General features: G+C 47.0%; 9 protein-coding genes and 1 non-coding gene across 10 annotated transcripts; 6 read left to right on the top strand and 4 right to left on the bottom strand. All coding sequences in view use genetic code 12, as the record gives it.

Annotated features, from left to right (window-relative positions):
* Positions 1-1181: 1181 nt before the first annotated feature.
* Positions 1182-2435, top strand: CXQ87_003851 (uncharacterized protein; the record flags this gene model as incomplete). Its single annotated transcript, XM_025482311.1, has 2 exons — positions 1182-1836; positions 2155-2435. The coding sequence occupies 2 exons, from the start codon at positions 1182-1184 to the stop codon at positions 2433-2435; spliced, it is 936 nt and encodes a 311-aa protein (XP_025336929.1).
* A 65-nt stretch (positions 2436-2500) lies between these two features.
* CXQ87_003850 (flavin-linked sulfhydryl oxidase) lies at positions 2501-2935 on the bottom strand (the record flags this gene model as incomplete). Its single annotated transcript, XM_025482310.1, has 1 exon — positions 2501-2935. One exon carries the CDS (start codon positions 2933-2935, stop codon positions 2501-2503), a length of 435 nt encoding a protein of 144 aa, XP_025336928.1.
* A 401-nt stretch (positions 2936-3336) lies between these two features.
* On the bottom strand, positions 3337-4587 carry CXQ87_003849 (uncharacterized protein; the record flags this gene model as incomplete). The annotated part of the gene is made up of 1 exon (XM_025482309.1): positions 3337-4587. One exon carries the CDS (start codon positions 4585-4587, stop codon positions 3337-3339), a length of 1251 nt encoding a protein of 416 aa, XP_025336927.1.
* A 262-nt stretch (positions 4588-4849) lies between these two features.
* Positions 4850-4921, top strand: CXQ87_003848. Its single transcript has one exon. It is a non-coding gene; the product is annotated as a tRNA-Trp (tRNA).
* A 1709-nt stretch (positions 4922-6630) lies between these two features.
* Positions 6631-7341, top strand: CXQ87_003847 (uncharacterized protein; the record flags this gene model as incomplete). Its single annotated transcript, XM_025482308.1, has 1 exon — positions 6631-7341. The coding sequence occupies one exon, from the start codon at positions 6631-6633 to the stop codon at positions 7339-7341; it is 711 nt and encodes a 236-aa protein (XP_025336926.1).
* A 396-nt stretch (positions 7342-7737) lies between these two features.
* On the top strand, positions 7738-8151 carry RIM1 (Rim1p; the record flags this gene model as incomplete). The annotated part of the gene is made up of 1 exon (XM_025482307.1): positions 7738-8151. The coding sequence occupies one exon, from the start codon at positions 7738-7740 to the stop codon at positions 8149-8151; it is 414 nt and encodes a 137-aa protein (XP_025336925.1).
* Positions 8152-8805: 654 nt separating this feature from the next.
* Positions 8806-10017, bottom strand: CXQ87_003845 (putative aminopeptidase; the record flags this gene model as incomplete). Its single annotated transcript, XM_025482306.1, has 1 exon — positions 8806-10017. The coding sequence occupies one exon, from the start codon at positions 10015-10017 to the stop codon at positions 8806-8808; it is 1212 nt and encodes a 403-aa protein (XP_025336924.1).
* Positions 10018-10852: 835 nt separating this feature from the next.
* Positions 10853-15204, top strand: CXQ87_003844 (uncharacterized protein; the record flags this gene model as incomplete). The annotated part of the gene is made up of 2 exons (XM_025482305.1): positions 10853-10879; positions 10978-15204. The coding sequence occupies 2 exons, from the start codon at positions 10853-10855 to the stop codon at positions 15202-15204; spliced, it is 4254 nt and encodes a 1417-aa protein (XP_025336923.1).
* A 39-nt stretch (positions 15205-15243) lies between these two features.
* CXQ87_003843 (putative uridine kinase) lies at positions 15244-15957 on the bottom strand (the record flags this gene model as incomplete). Its single annotated transcript, XM_025482304.1, has 1 exon — positions 15244-15957. The coding sequence occupies one exon, from the start codon at positions 15955-15957 to the stop codon at positions 15244-15246; it is 714 nt and encodes a 237-aa protein (XP_025336922.1).
* A 55-nt stretch (positions 15958-16012) lies between these two features.
* Positions 16013-17203, top strand: FAL1 (ATP-dependent RNA helicase; the record flags this gene model as incomplete). Its single annotated transcript, XM_025482303.1, has 1 exon — positions 16013-17203. The coding sequence occupies one exon, from the start codon at positions 16013-16015 to the stop codon at positions 17201-17203; it is 1191 nt and encodes a 396-aa protein (XP_025336921.1).
* Between the last annotated feature and the right edge of the window lie 178 nt (positions 17204-17381).

Here is a 17381-nt window from a genome sequence, read left to right as displayed (position 1 = left end):
GTGGAGGACCCTTGCAGTGGACGGTAACAAGGGTGTACTTTGTGTGATGAGTGATATAGTTGGGAATAATTGGCCTTTTCAAGCGTAGGAGTGGAGATTTATTGGTGAACTAAGATAAGGATGGTTGTTGGACTTGATTGCAAATGGCTGCGAAATGTCGCTGGGGATGCCAAAATGGTACAACTTGTGAAACGAAAGCTCAAGATGGGAAAGACTTTTTGAAGTGAGATATAAAGTTAACTTGCTTTTTTTTGTCTGTCGTAGCTGATGATAATTGATTTATCTTAGATATCGGCGATGTCATTCAAATACCGAATCGGGCAACTTGCTGGCTTATCCATACTTGCTGCGAACGGATACTAGGATGGTTGAATGCCAACTCTACAATGGGAATAGCAAGATAGGAAGAATCATCGATAGATTCTAGATTGAACACTACCATCTAACGTTTTTGGACATTATCAATATCTATAGATAACTGAGGCTGAATGAAATTGACTGTAAATCCAGAGATACATGCACTTCGACCGTTCTCCAAAGGCACCCACTAATTCTTAAGCTCCATGTTTATAACATACCTTGGAAAACTGATATTATAATTGGACAATTCTGCACTTATAGTAAAGCTGGGAAGCAATTGACACAAAATCAGAATTCACAAGGCAATTACCCAAGTAGGAACCGGATAGGCCAACAAACGGTAAATAAATTACATTTGTTGGGCTCTTAAAGTAGTGCTTTTGAAATTCAGAATTCAGACAAAGGTGCTGATAGTTAACTTTGGAAAGTTGCCTTCATGATGGTCCCGATGATGCTCTTTTGCACCCAACCAGATTTAGCCAAACTGTGACTATCAAAGCTCAATAATTTGGATTTTCCGGTACTTTTTGAAAAAAATCAAAAATTGAGTACCGACTGCACCCTTTTATCGGTTTCAACGCTGATCGTTTCCCGAAACACAGCCTTCACCGATACACGGACCCTTATCACGACACCTTCTACACCACCACTTCCTCCATGATTCTACCAACGCAAAAGTTATGAAAACCTAGCTCAACAAGCCCAAATAAAATCTAATCACCTTTTCATCTTTTCGCCGAAATCACATACCTGAAGGTCCATCCACCTCCTGGTAATACGTGGTGAGGCGCGAAATCAACACACTATCAACTGTCACCAACATGTCTTCTGCCACCTTTACACAGACCAGAACGTTTGCACAGAACCTCGAGAAGCAGACAGAACAGCTTCTAAGCCGTCTTTCCAAGATCCAATCAGGAGGCGTTTCTGTGGATCCTTCCGAGGAGGAAACCACCGTGACCAATTCGATTCTTGAGGTATTTGAGAAAAGAGAAGAAGTGGTAGGAAGACTCAATCGTCTTCTGGAGGCGGATGTCAACATGTCTACGTCGAAACTTCAACAGCTACAGAGACACAAGGAGGTGTTGGCGGACCACAAGGGCCTGTTCAACAAGATTCAGGGAAGGATCACCGAGGAGAGGAATAGAAACAACTTGCTTTTCACCATCAGATCAGACCTTTCTGCCCACAAACAGCGGGAAATCCTGCTGGGACCAGACAGCGAGAACAACTACATCTTGGACGAAAGAGCCAGGGTCGATAACGCCAACTCATTTGCTGATAGGCTTCTTCAACAGGCCTATGAAACGAGAGATGAGCTTTTCAGTCAGCGTGTGCAGTTGCAGAATGCCGCCAACAGGGTTCTGGGGACTTTGCAGAATATCCCAGGCATCAATGTGTTGATTTCAAAGATCAATACGAGGAGGAAGAGGGATACCCTTATCATGGGCTTTGTCATTGCATTCTGCATCATTGGTCTCTTCTTCCTTGCCTGAACAAGGGTTAGCGAAACTTTAGAATCTGGTATGCTACAGGTAAGAACAGAGTCTTGGGATCTCTCTGGGGTGTATTTTCGCCCTGAATATGGTCAACCCATCGAACCATCCATACATTGAAACGAGATCCTACACCGAGAAACACCCCAACCAAGCTAAATATTCATCGAATTGCCAATGGCTTCCCGGCTTAGGCGCGGCTGTTCTCCGTACTGCCATCAATGCATAATGGTGTTTCAGGTTTTAAAAAATATCTCTGTGCGCAGGCGGTTATAAAAGACCAACAGTTTCCGCCCAGACTACATGGATCCCGAATTCAACGACCGTATCGGTCTCTTGAGGCTACGTCGTATTGAACAGTTGAATGAGCGTTTAAAGCAGCAGCTCAAGAAAGACCGCATTCCAGCCTCCAAGGCCGCTGGGCTTATCATAGAGAACACCGAGGAAACGAGCGATCCACTCGTTCCTTACCTTTGGCTGGAGTTTGCTCAGCGCAACAAGTTCAAAACCCATCAGCAAATGAAGCTGGGTTCTTCCGCTGGGGTCTGTGCTGCACAATCGTCTAATATGGCCTACTGACATGCTCCCTCGAGGAGCTATCTAGGATAATACACTGCATTACTATTCCCGCATCCATTATGGGCTCATCCGCCCCTCTGCTTCTCTCCCTTCTCGTCAACCTGGATTTGCCGAAGATGGTCCACGCTGTCACCTCCCAAAGTGGCATCCAGTTCCTTCTCGTCAGATCCACATCCACAATCGTAATCTTCCAAAATGTTCAGACAGTCATAGATTGGCTTCTGCAACCTTTCGTTCACCTTGTTGTGAATGTGACATCCCCATACCGCTGCAGTCTTTCTGCTGCTTACCTGGGGTGGATGTTTCTTCAAGAGTCCCTGGAAATGCCTAGCACAATCTCCGCAAGGATACACCTGAGCGAAAAGATGAATGTATTGCTTCAAAGTGGCTTTCTGCTGCTCATCAGGCTTTTCGGGATATCTGGCCAAAACAGTGTGCAAAAGGTGCCATGCTGAATTGCCAAGTGCTGCTTTCAATGTTTCATTAGCCATCTTGGGCATGAATGGCTGATCTGTGAACTCGCCTACACTTTGGCCAGAGCTGGGTTCTTTTGAATCAGCTTCGATTTTTTTACTTGCTTTCTCTGAAAGCTTGATATCATCTTGGGGACATGTTTTTCAACCACTGGGGTTCTGGCACTCACAGGTCCAGAATTCCCGAGAGAGGTAGTATCTCCCGAGGCCACAAAGTAAATGGCACAGGAAACAAGAATAAGGAGGCAGACGGCAAAAAACGGCCTTCTTGTGTGGATCATTTGATGACACGGTAGTTGGGAATAAGGTGTATCTGACCACTTCCTAAATAGTATAGAGGTGGAGATCACGTGTACAAACACCCCAGAAGCACTGGGTCCTATCGATCTAGAAAGCTTGGTTTATCGTATTTTACAAAGGTCTCGGGCTTACTGACCAGTTTTCTTGGCTTGGGTGGCGGCCTCCAATACACCAGGCAAAGCGTCGTCACCCATGGAAAAGAGAAGCTTGACACCTGCAGCGACAGACAAGATCAATGCCACCGATGTCCACAACAAGAGGTGTGCAGTGGCAGAAATGTCCTTCTTACCGCAGTCGAAACCGCTCCAGTTGGTGGTCTTGCTCTTCTTTTTGTCGTAGGATGCCTTGCAGGCACATTGCCAGCACTTCTTCTTGATCTCTTTACAAGCGCCGTGAGAGGAGCAGTTGGAGGTGGCGCTGTTACAGGCAGCCTCGTCGCTGAAACAAGCGGCTCCAGATTCTCTCTTCTCGAAGGTGGAGAACAAGGACTCCAACTCAGCACCACGTTTCTCCAAATCAGCCTGCTGGGTTTCGTGGAGCACCTCGTCGAGACCAACGGCCACGACAATAACATCGAACTTGTTTTGCAACTCGATAAGCACGTCACCAAGCGCCTTCTTGGACAATTGGTATGTCTTGGAGTCGTAGCCGATCTTGCGGCCAATGGAAAGAAGCGACACAGACTGGGCGAAAACCACAGCCTTCTCGCCAGCCTCGACGGTCTTCAATTGGATCAATGAAGCGAGATCGTTGATGAAATGCTTGTCATTGACGAGCTTCAAGCCACTGTCCTGGAGACCAAGGTCAAGGCGCTGCTGGTCACGCTTGTGACGGTCGCCCTTGCCAGTGAAGTGCTTCCAAGCAGAGACAAGGGCGTCATCGTGATGGCGGAAAGGCTCCTTGAGCTTGCTCACCACGTCTTTGGGTCCCACGGCCTTGATCTCCTTGGTCAAGTGGGCGGCGATATTGTCCTCAGCGGTGGAGAGGATGGATGCAAATTTGTGGAGTGAGCCTCCCACGAGGTTCTTGACGTGGTCTTTCACGTTGAAGTGGGGAGGTAATTCCTGGCTTTGGAAGAACTCGCCTGGGTGGTCGACACCCTTCAATTCCACCAAAAGCTTAGGTTTCGAGGAAGATTCGGCCACGTCGTTTTCGTACAACTTATTCAAAGCCTCCACCTCGTTATCTTCGACGTAGAAAAAGTCGGCAAGACCGAGCTTGTCTGCCAAGTATAAACGGCCTGCTGAAGAAGGAGCATTAATTGCACCAGCGTTGGCAGAATTGGAGAGCTCGTAGACGGCAGCTGAGGCCGAGTCTTTAGCAAGAACAGGTGCCACAGCAGCGGAAAGCAACACCGAGCCTAGTATTGAAGCTCTCATGACGAAGAATTGGTGGTTTGCAAAGAAGCTGGATAGACAAGTCTTGACAAGTTGATTATCGCAATTCGTGGAAGGTGGGTGTGTGCAGGCTGGAGATACTAAAATCACCATATCTCCACGCTCAGAGCTTCTCAGAGCCTGAAAAGGTGGGAGCGTAATGAAAGCGCGTGCAGAAAGAACTTGATGGTGTTAAAAATGCAATATTTTGAGACACTTTAAAAAGCTGTGATATATTAAAGCGGCATTCATAATAAACAAGAAAGATGCGGTGGCTCAATGGCAGAGCTTTTGATTCCAAATCAAAGGGTTGCAGGTTCGATTCCTGTCCGTGTCATTTTTTTTTTTGCAATTTAAACGAACACGCAAAAGAACCTTGCGTTTCAGATAGGGGTGAAAGACTAATTTCGATTGATTTATATCTTCATCTTTGTAAGTCATGGATTTATCATCATAAGCGCAAGACGGCCCTGTGGTACACCATCCAAAGGCCTCTTTGGAGAATGTGCCACAGCAACCGAGTAGAGAAAAGTTTAGGTAGTATTTGTCAAGTTCACGAAGGAAGCAAGAAGCCTCACCATATGGAAATATAGTTTTTTTCACTCTGATAAAGAGATATCAGTTAAAAAAAAAAAAAAAATATGTGAAACAGTTTTGATAGTTGAAGAAAAAAAAAAAAGAGAAGATCTAAATTTCGCAATGAGGAAAATTTGTGTTGCCGGGTAATGCTGCCAGATCCAAACACCGGGCTCAGATACAGACTGTGAAGGAGCACAAGTAACAGAGGGAAGCGGTAGAGCGGGGCGATGACGTGGTGTTGTTTGGGTTTAGCTTTGACCCCGCTGGCTGCAAAGACAACTTTCGATGGTCACCCTAAAAACAAAAAACCCAAAAAAACACAAGATGGGGAGTTTCGTGGTTGTAGGTGGCTGCAAGGATATTGAGGATGTGGAGGTATGGAAGAGGAGGAGGCCACGGGCAAGACTAGAAGCTTTCGTATTCGAAAGCATTGTTCTGTCATGCCAGATTTTTAGTTTGAGGGGGTGAGTCAGATGAGCTCTTTGTGAGTGTCATTGTGCTGGGCTTCTTTTCGCAGCCATCGAGCAAGTGAGGGCAGCCTTTTAGATATGGCTTAGAGTTTTGAATTTTATTTGACAATTAACTTTGGAGAAATTAAGCTATCGGCAAAAGGGGAGTGATGTAAAAATTAAGTTATCGGCAAATGGAGAGTGATGTAAAATTGTGGGATTTGTACACGGCCGTGGTACCACGAAATGCCACTGAGTACCACACGGCACCAGAATCCCAACTTTCCTGCCACACTTAAATAGCACCTTGACACAGACCAGCCCAGCCTCGGTGGGGCTAAAAACCCGAGAGCCTGTATGACACTTTGCACGTTTTAGATGCGCAGCGTGACACATTGATCTATGGATTTGGCATTCTGGCATCGTGACGCATCCCACTGTTCCAGGTTTGCAGCCATCTACAGTTGCTGAACAGCCACAACCAGCAACCACCCTGAGATAAGAAACGTGAACCAGTAATTGCAAAATGGCAACCACAACAAGGCATCAAAAAAGGAGAACGACAATTTTTTAAAAAAATTGCAGAATTAAAAGCCCATCTCCACAGGCCCTGTGGTAAGGTGATTGCGTTCCATTGACACCTGGTGCCTGACCGATAAGAGAGGTGCGGCCGTTGGACCGGGTCTTGCTGGAGGCGAATTAGGGTTTTTTCTGGAATGCAAATATTGCTGCTTTTTGCTTTTGCACGACCCGCCAGAATCCCTGATTTTGAAGCTTCCTTCAAAAAAAAAATTACTTTTGTAGAGCTCCGCATCACCGGGATTCAGGTTCGGAGCGAATTCGGTCTTGTCACCAGACGAGCAAAAAAAAAGCCCTGCCACCACACATTCTGAGAGACACGGGCTTGTATACAGGACACAGTGATAAGGGATCACGGGAACCCACCGCTTCATATAAATACCCACACTTCCTCTCGCAGACCTCAACTACCCACTAGCAAAAACCACAAATACATATCATGGCCTTCAACCCAGCTTACGAAACAAGGCGAAGGGTGTCTGTGCGCCACACGGCCCCAGAAGAAACAGAGTCAGCGGTGCTTTCGGAGTCACAGTCCCTGTGGGTCGTATTCAATCCAGATAGACTAGACAACGACGTGATTCTGTTCTCCACAACAAACCCACTCACCACAGAAGGCTCTGGCGAGGCTGTGTCTGAAAGTGGCAGCGAGTGCAGCGAAGAAACAGACAACGACGATCTTATCGATGAGGTTCAGCCGTCCCTCTCCTCCCGTATAGACCAATGGCAAAACGCCACGGACGCCGCCGTGTCCGACAACATTGCCTCGTGGGACTTGGACCTGGACTTGGTCAGCCAGCTTCTAGACGCATCGATTCTCCGGCGTGTGCCTGCCTTCTACGGCGACCACTACTTTGAGAAGATGTCCAAGGCCGAATACGCCCGGTTCAAGCGGGCCAGCGCCATCTTGCGCAAGCTGCTTTCCAAGAAGGGCGCCCCTGTTGACAAGGACCTCATCACGCGGTTGCTCCAGGTGCTACAGTGGCAGAATCTCCTCAGCACGCTGGGCACGTTGGTGAACGACTACATTGTCAATACATTGGCGCGCACGCAACCCACAGTGGGGTTCCGTGACGTGGAGTACTCCGACACAGCGACGCTGAGCTCGATGGTGATGTGTGGCGGCGGCCTGCTGTGGAACGATATATAGCCCGCTGGCGGGACACCCAGAGAAGACTTCTAGACGTGAGTGACGCTCCTCACCGGCCTCCAACTTCCATGGCTTCCCAGTGGGTCTGCTCAGGCTGGCCTGACTGGCCCCGACTGGCCCTTCCACCTGCTATTGTGTGTTCACTCCGACCCCGACCATAAGGGGCAAACGCAATCCTCTCCCCGCGCTTTCCGGGAATAATTACAAATCTACATTGCAACAGGTCATTCTGCGAGTCTCTTCCATATCCTGAATTCCCTCTTATCGCTAATCTGTCTCATTGCATGTCGCCACAATGCTGGTGCACGTACCGCGAATTGTCTCTTGGGCGTGTGTGGCCAGCGCGCTTGGGTTAAAACATCAAGCTTCAACTACCAACACCAACCTACTACCATTATGTTGAAATCCCAAGCAGCCTCGATAGCTCGTTCTTTCTCCACCTCGGCCACCAGGTCTGCTTTTGCCAAGATGCAATTGCTCGGAAACATTGGCTCCATCACCCCAAGAGAAACCAAAGATGGCATGCCCTTCCTCACCTACTCCTTGGCTGTCAACAGATACAACCCCCAGGCTGCCGAAAGCGGCAACACCGTGGCCGACTGGTACAACCTTTCTGTTTTTGACGAGAAGCAGGTTGCTTTTTTCAACAACCACTTGAGAGGTGGTGCCCAGGTGTATGTGGAGGCTTCCGTGAGCCAGAGGCAAATTGTTGACGAGAACGGCGAGGGCAAGATTGTTACTTCGTTGAGACAGACGAGTTTCGATGTTGTGCGTTTCCCCAAGAAGCTCGAGGAGGAGGGCTCCGAGTAAATAGAAATATGATACCCTGATTGCGTGAGTGGGGATAGTAGGTTGAAGATTGACAGTGGCAGTTGAATTGCTTTGGTCACTTGGTACTTGTATAAGATGAGTTTAATCAATTGGATGTTAAAATTGGAAAATCTTGTTATTGAATGTGAATAACCCTGCGGCTCGGTCTGCACGGCTGATTGATAAGCGAGACCGAGGGGTAGAAGTGATCGGAACCAAGGATTCTTCATTAATAAAAAAAGGAAAGGTCGTGGATAAATGAACATACTGAATTCAATTCAATGTTAAGAACCGAAACTTTAGGTTCAGAGTTTAGGATTACGACCCCTTGTAGTTGTGATCATCATAATGTGGTTTTCACTTCTGCTGATACATTTACATTTGATGAAAACACTGGAACAACATTCCTTCATTTGTGTGAGTTATTCGATGGTCCAAAAAGTTGAAGTTTTGAATAGTCCACCTCTGATCTTCTAGTGAGATGAACGAATGCCCACAGGAGACCTATTTGCAGCCATTCTTAAGTGATCTAAGCTATCTGACTGCGAGGGCACTAGAACCCTACATATATAGTTCACTCATCCATCCGACATCTTCCATTCTGATACAATCTACAACTCCTCCCTGTCAATTATACTTACCTATTTCTTCCCCTCACAACTTCTTGGCCAGAGCCAACTCCACGGCATACCCCACAGTCAACTTGACGTGCTCCTTGATGTGGTCAAAGTCCAAGCGATCCATGGTATCCAAGGTCAGGTGGATCTGCTTGGCGGTGTACTTGAACTCGCTCTCAATCAAGAAACTGGCTGGGTACCCGTTCTCCAACGCAGAAGCGTGATCTGAACAAGCGTAGCCACACTCGGTCTCATGGAAGGGAATGGCACAGTAGCTCTCCACAATCACCTTGATAAACTCGTTGAGGTCCACGGACGTATAGTCGGAAATCAAGCCAAAGTGTGGTTCAACACCAGCATCGGTGGTACCAGCGGTATAGCCGGTCATGTCCTGCTGGAGCATACCAACAACAGTGGCGTTTTCGGCAAAATAGTTGGAAAAGACGTCGATGGAGCCAAGCAAACCACCCTCTTCTGCAGAGTAGTAGTGGAACTCCAAAGTGTTGTAGGGTTTGAAATCGCCATTGGCAATGGCGCCGGAAACCAAACGAAGAGCCTCGAGGGTGGTCACAGTTCCCAGTCCATCGTCGTCGGCACCGGGAGCTCTCAACAAGTTGGGGAAAAGCAAGTTGATGGAGTCCTGGTGTGCTCCTACAACAACCTTATCTTCGACCTTACCCTTGATAGACACAGCAATGGAATACTGGTCCCAGCCATTGTGCTTGAATTTACGAATGGACACAGCATCTTCAGGGAGAACCTTGACGATCTCCTGGATGGTCTCGTGAAGCCAATTGGCACTTTCCAAGCCAGTCTCGGACTTGTAGTAACGGGTGTAGAAAGACGAAAACTTTGCCAAATGAGCCTTGACGCCCTCAATGTCGATTTTGCCCAAGAGTGGCTCGACCACGTCCTGCTGGGTTGCCTTTGTTGGGTAGTTGTACTTTGGGATCGGCTTCTTAAGCGTCTTGATGTTCTTGGAGAACCACGTGAGAAGGCCGTTTCCGCCACTTTGGGCAACCATGCCCTGGCTAATCGCCTCCAGAACGGGCAAACTCTCAGTAACATCAATAAACCGTTTGCCCTCCCTTCTAAGTCTGAGCTTATCAGCTTCCGAGGCAGCAATGTAGGAGTCCTCGGCGACCTTCAAAACACGGTCAGGAACGGACGAGTGGAAAAGGCTGTCATAGAAATTGAAGCTTATGGCGTTTGCCGCCGCAAGTGTAGCAACGAAAGTTGTGAGTTTCATGAAAAGAAGTGGTGATATCTGGGGTAGACAAAAGTGCGGTATCAGCCAGCCACAAATAGTGCACCTAGTGTGGAGGGTGGGTGCAAACTCGGAGATTAGAATTATACTTATTTGATAATCTTGATATTTTGAAAATAAAATGTCGATAAAAATCCAGTCAAAGCAGGAGATTGAGTCCGATTATACGAGACGTGGGATTCTTGGTGATCGTACGGTAAATGGCAGTAGACTCTTTTCGCAGCCAATTGAGAAGTTCAAAAGATGGTAGCACATGGATCGCAATAATATAATCGAAGGGACATCCCTTCATGTAAATCAGAGTTTTTTAGGTATTGAGTGAATAAAGATTATGTCGTCAATAGATAAACTCTTGAGTGTACCTCTTGAGCTCTCCTATGAGACAACATAGCACCTTCAGCACCTACGGTTCTAAATGTACCATTCGTATTTGGGAGTAGTAAGTCTTCAACATTCACTTTATTCCAACATTCACTTTATTCTTATACATCGGACAACATTAATCAAAATATCATCTAATTTCAAGAGACCATTCCAAACTACTTCCACTCTACTGGGCTGCTACTATTCGCAACCATTGCAAATCATCAAAACCAGCACCGCCGTCCTCAATTGCAATATATCCATAAAACCAGCATTCTTCAAATACTCCAAATACAAAAGAGCTACACATTTTCTCATTGTTTGCGCCAACGCTTCGAAGGCTACCTTTCTTCAGACCGACCTGCACACAGCACCATTGGCTCTGATTTTTTTTAAGAGATCCAAATAAACATCTCTCATCGTCAGCAAGAAAAATACACCATCCTTGACCACAATGAGTCTTTTGGCCTCCGTGCTCCGGGTAAACAGCACCCGCAAAATGGGCCGGCCGCCAATGGCGCCCCTACTGGGCCTGGCACAAATTCTAGGTATATTACTCCAACGATCAAACCAGCTCAGGATGCTATTGGAACGCTCCAGTTCCAACAAAATCAATCAGGCTCCAATGCCAATGGCGACTCTAGATCCGTCATGTCACAGAGATTCTTGCTTCCACAGGCACTTGACTCCGCTGGAGAGGTGAGCTACAAAATCAGCGTACCCAACTTCGAGAATCTACCGCCTTTGAAGCTCGGTTCAAAGTTCATCACTGACTTGATCAGAATAGACTCGATGACGCCGGGCGACACGTACGGCGACGCATACTTGAACAAGGGCAACAACAACTTGGACAATTATTTCTTCGACAAGGAAAACGGCTTGGGTCACTTTTCACGTTTCGAGAAGGTATCTCAATTGGATCTTCCTGACAAGTTCTTCGAAGAGACCAATTTGACAGAGTGTCTGATGAACATGGGCCTCATGCCTGAAATAAACAGGTCTTGGATCGCCGTGGACAACAAGTTGGTGTTCTGGAACTACAAGTTGCCTCAATCCTCCTTCAACAAGTCATCTCAGTTTCTCACTATCGATCAAATCCGCCACTCCATTTTGACAGTGAAACTTGTCAAGTCAAAGCCAGGCGTGTTCGTGAAAGAGGTCAACTACTTGCTTCTAATCGCTACCACCATGGATATCCACATCTACGTCGTGAAATACGATGAACTGCTCAATAACTTGGAGGTGTTCAACCCTAATCTTTCTGTCAACGTTCAAGGACTCATGATCAACAAGTTTGCATTCAACGAACTAACACACGAGATTTACTTCTCAGGCGAGAGTGATGGCGTCAATGTGTGGAAATTGGAATACCATTCAAACGCTTCCTTCATAAAAAACAGATGTGACAAGGTTTGTCTCACAAAAAGTGGCTTATCTTCTGTTCTTCCTATCGGCAAGATGAGAGGCTTCGACCTTTTTCACTCCGAGCACGAGCTGCATAACAAGACTGGTACTCTGGACGGCAATAAAGCCAGCTCCATTCCCGAATCCATTCTGGAGCTATCAGTCGACGGCGAGAGAAAGGTATTGTACACTCTTTCCAACAAGTCGATTATAAGAGTCTACAAATTGACCCCTGATCAGAAGGAGTTTTCTCAACACAGTCAATTCACACCTGCTGAATTCTTCAGAGCGGTCTCCAGCTTGTACTCGAACCATGCCAACATCAAGTCATTCCTGAAATTCAGAATTGTCAGCATTCAGCCCGTTTCGACAAAGGAATCCAATAGCGTGTCCCTCATTGCTACCACGAATTACGGTTTCCGTATCCTTTTACGTATTGGCTCCGCCGGTCATTATGCCTCGTTCATGTCGACTACATCCAGATTTGCTTCAAACCTCAAACTCAGCTTGGTTTCCGTGAAATTCCCACCATCTGATGAGGTTACAAAGATGAATCCAGAGTTGGACCAGTTCACAAGAATCAAGCTGTATGTGGCAACCATGGTTACCAACCAGCAGAACTCCGAGCTTTTGAAGAACACAAAATTCTCCAAAATCATAAGCCCCGGTGTTTACTTGGCTGTCAAAAGAACAAAAGGGTCAGACAAGTTGTTCGTTAGTTCAACAAACTATGGTTATCTCAAGCGTAATAACAAGCTAGTGGAGGATGCCGAGTTTCTCAAGGTTGCATCGCAGGTTGAGTCGAAAGATGGCTCCCCTATTTATATCCATGACATCGTGCAATTGACCCCTTCCATGAACGCGACGGAGACTCCTAATGGCTATGCCAATGTTCTTGCGTCTCAATACACCAAGAAACCTCTCCAGTTCGCGGTGCTCACTAACTATGGTATTCTCATGTATCAGTACAGAACATCAGACCAGATCATCAGTTCCCTCAAGGACGAAGTGCTCGAAAACTTCATTGAGGAGAATGGCTATGAAGAGACATGCTCAACATTGCTTTACTTGTCTTGCTCTCCAGGCTACCTCAATGGGAAGGATTTGTTCCATAGAACGGCTTCCATGTTGTTCTCGCATGCTGGTAGCAATGCCAGACTTTCTGAAAACGCATCGACTGTCTCTGGCGGGCCATCACATCTTCCACTCCAGCCATCCGATTCAAAGCGTATGGTCGAGCAGGTTGTGCTCAGTGATCGTTTCTACGGTACCTGCCTTTTAATTTCGAGACTCTTCAGGGACTTTTGGAACAAAAAGGTCTTCACCCCACTCCCACACATCAAGATGCTCAATGATAGTTCTGTTGAGGTGCTGTCCTTGAAGGAAGGAAACTTGATCGTCAAGGGTCTTACCATGTCAAAGAGTCAAGTTGAATTTTACATCGGTTCCGTGTTCGTGTTGTTGGAGTTTTTTAACGAGAACCTGAACGATATTCCAGGTCTCAATGCACCAAGCTATAGCTCAGATCCCACAAAGATGGAAAATGAGGTATGCATGAGAGCTGAGCATATTGCATTTACGTCGATCGTGAGAAGTTTGAACTCGATGAAGGAGGCCTTGTCCTTCCTCATGGTACTCATCGAGGAGACTCAAAGTGACCAGAAGAACTTCAATGATATCTTCCAGTTTTTGTCGCTCACTAATCAAGTCAATTTCTTGACCTTGACGTTCAAAGACTTGTTGCTCCCAACACAAGAGGTGAAGGGTCTTATCAAGGACCTTTTGTCATCAATTATCAACAAAAACATCCTCAAAGGTGGCTCAATTGACTCAATTGCATCGTCCCTTCAAGGCAGATGCGGTTCATTCTGCTCCAGTGACGACGTATACATCTTTAAGGCTATTGAAAACTTGACGAAGGCCAAAAATATCGGGAACAGGGATAGTGAGTTAAAGGTCAAGTGCTTGAACAACGCCATCAGCTTGTTTGAGCAAGCGGTAGACTCACTTACACTTGAGAACATCGAGAATGCACTTAATATCATGCTCACGTTGGAGTTCTACACCGGTGCTGTTCAGTTTGTTTTGAAGCTCGCCAAAAAGTGCTACTCTGTGACCAACACTCAGTCATCAACATTGATAACGAATGGCGACAACAAGGTTGACAATTTCAAGAATCAGCTTGAGATCAACAACAAGAAGCGGATGCAGCTTTATGATCTTGTTTTCAAGATCTTGACTCGTCTTGACGTCAATGCGTTGAAAATAGAAGAGTCCAACAACCAACTCTTGTTGAGAGAGTTTATGGACGTGAGAGATGCAACTTACGAAACTTGTTTTGCCTCTACTGATCAGAAATTCCACAATGAGTTCTATCAATGGTTCATCAACCAGGGTAACAGTCAGAGACTCTTGAGTATCGAGACCCCTTACATTCTTCCATTCTTAGAAGAGGTGTCGCAAAAGGACCTTGGTTTGACGCAACTTCTTTGGCTTTACCATGCCAGAAGAGAAAACTATTTCGCTGCTGCTCGGATCTTGTACTCTTTGGCGATCTCCGATTTCATCATCCCACTCAATGAGAGAATTGAATACCTCTCCAGAGCCAATGGCTTCTGCAATTGCACCTGCCCACCAAATTTGAGACAAGAGATGATTCATCTCTCCAACTTGGTGCACGAGCTCTTTAATGTCGCCAACGTGCAGTTGAATCTCCTCAAGATGATTCAAAACGACAAGCGGATCAATGGCGAGAACAAGAAGATCGCCTCGGACGCCTTGAACAACAAAATCCAAAGCGCCAGTGATCTTTTCAATGAGTACGCTGACCCATTGGGCTACTACGAAATCTGCTTCGCCATTTTCAAGGTCTCTGACTACAAAAACCCTGACGAGATTTTCAAGAGATGGGAATTCTTCTTTGAGAAGATCTTCCACGAGTACATGACCGATAAGTCGAACGACGCCCCTCTCTACAAGATGATCAGTGACAAGATCGTTCCCGTTGGTGTCAGTTTGGCACCCAATGACCTTGTTTTCCCCGTTGACCGGTTGATCAAGATGGTGTGCAAATACATTCAAAACGCCATTGAGGAGGACTCTGTGGCACAGACGCCACCTGAGGGAGCCGTTGTCGAGATGCTTTTGAAGTCACAGATCTCTTACGAGAAGTTGTACGTTGTGATCAAGTCGCTTATCGAGCACAATGCGTACGATGTGCACAGCGGGTTCACGCAATACCTCAAGAAATCGGAGATGGTGTATTTGATTCGCAAGTGGTACAACAACGACAAAAAGCTCAAGGACGCTGTTGACGGGGAACAGATTGCCGGCATGACGGAGTATCTGGTGGAGAAGGACCCAGTAGACAAGTGGGTGCAGCTACACAAAACGTTCATCTAGATGTTCGGAACAGTCATTAGCATTAATATAGAAAAGCGCTCACGCCACATCGTAGTACTTACGTTTCTGAGCGTCAAACTTTTCGTTTTTGAACGAGTGGCCTGATGGCCGCAACACATTGGAGCTTGTGGGTTCAGACATCTTCTCGTTGGGACCCAAGTATGGAAGAAGGCCATCCACAATCAAGGCAATTGCGTTTGGCTCAGCGCCACGTGGCATGATCACATCTGCCTGCTCCTTTGTAGGGAAGATATAGTCGTTCATCTCCTGCTTGGCTCCATGGAGGTAAGCGTTGATGATATTCTCTAGGTCGGCAGTTTTCGTTTCTCCTAGCACGTCACGGCGGATCCAGCGGATAAGCCTTGTGTCGGCATCGCCACTTATAAACACCTTGATTTGGGAGAGCTCCCGAATGGCCTTCTCATAAAGAGCATAGAGACCATGAACAATGATAACCTTTGTTCTCGACAGCGAGGCAATGGAGTCTTCAATGTGTTTCTGCAACTTGACGAAGTCGTACCGTGACGGTTTGAGCAATGCCACGGCTCGGCTGGAGTCCACGGTGATGGCAGAGTTCTTGCCGTGTTCCTGACCCACAGAAAGGCATTTCTTCGTGCAATAGTCGTCCATATCCACGACCTCGATCTCCAACGGAACAGTGACCATCTTGGCCAAATCGTCTTTTATCCAATTAGCGGTTGTTCTTTTTCCAGCCGCATGGCCTCCGCCTATTAGCACCACCACCGAGTTCATGAGTAGTAGTAGTAGGTGCGCGATGATCGCGATGAGTAGATCTACTGATACTACTATGGACTTTGACAGGGCAGCTGATGATGAGCTTGAATTCTCGGTGAAGTCGTCGAAAAACATCAAGGTGCATAGCACTTTCGAGGGAATGGCCCTAAAGCCCGATCTTCTCAAGGGAATCTACTCCTATGGCTTTGAGGCTCCTTCAGCTATCCAGAGCAGAGCTATCATGCAAATCATCTCTGGCAAGGACACCATAGCCCAGGCCCAGTCCGGTACGGGAAAAACGGCGACCTTCTCTATTGGAATGCTTCAAGCGCTAGAACCGAAATTGCGCCAAACTCAGGCCCTTGTGCTTTCTCCAACCAGAGAGTTGGCTACCCAGATCAACAGCGTTATCATGAACTTGGGCAACTACATGAACATCCACACACATGCCTGCACTGGTGGCAAGCAGGTGGGCGAGGATACAAAGAAGCTCGGTCAGGGGCAGCATATTGTCAGTGGAACCCCTGGACGAGTGCTAGATGTGATAAAGCGGAGACATCTCCAGACGAGAAGCGTAAAGATGCTTATTCTCGATGAGGCCGACGAGCTCATGACCAAGGGGTTCAAGGAGCAGATCTACGAAATCTACAGACAGCTCCCGCTGACGGTCCAGGTGGTGGTGGTAAGTGCAACCCTCACAAGAGAGGTTTTGGAGATGACCTCCAAGTTCACCACGGACCCTGTGCGTATTCTTGTCAAGCGTGAAGACGTGACATTGGAAGGTATCAAGCAGTACTACATTCAGTGTGAAAAGGAGGAGTGGAAGTTCGATACGCTCTGTGATCTCTACGACAACTTGACCATAACGCAGGCGGTCATTTTCTGCAACACCAAGGCCAAGGTGACATGGTTGGCTGAGCAGCTCCGAAAGGCTAATTTTGCCGTGGTGGCCATGCACGGCGATATGAAGCAGGACGAAAGAGACCTGATCATGAACGATTTCCGTTCTGGTAACTCCAGAGTGCTTATATCGACAGATGTGTGGGCCCGAGGCATCGATGTGCAGCAGGTTTCCTTGGTTATCAACTACGACTTGCCTTTGGATAAGGAGAACTACGTGCACCGTATTGGACGTTCCGGTCGTTTTGGCAGAAAAGGAAAAGCCATCAACTTGTTGACCAAGGAGGACCGAGACGAGTTCAAGGATTTGCAGCGGTACTACAAAATTAAGATTCGTGAGATGCCTGTGGACTTTGGTGGGTAAGTGGTGGGCGTTTGAGTGGGGGAGGGTCTTCAATGCAAAAAGCAGGTTTACCTGGAACGGCTGTTATTAATGTGGTCACGATTGGATTACAGAGGACCCTGATCAGCAACAATGCTCATGCATCCACCCAAGAAATGACCGATTTGAAAGCTCCCATGCATCGTGCTCATCGAGATCT

Source organism: Candidozyma duobushaemuli, assembly GCF_002926085.2.
Source record: "Candidozyma duobushaemuli strain B09383 chromosome Unknown D_B09383, whole genome shotgun sequence".
NCBI classification, from domain to species: domain Eukaryota; kingdom Fungi; phylum Ascomycota; class Pichiomycetes; order Serinales; family Metschnikowiaceae; genus Candidozyma; species Candidozyma duobushaemuli.
The sequence above is the reverse complement of the archived record's forward strand: the minus strand, read 5'-3'. Positions and strand labels throughout refer to the sequence as shown.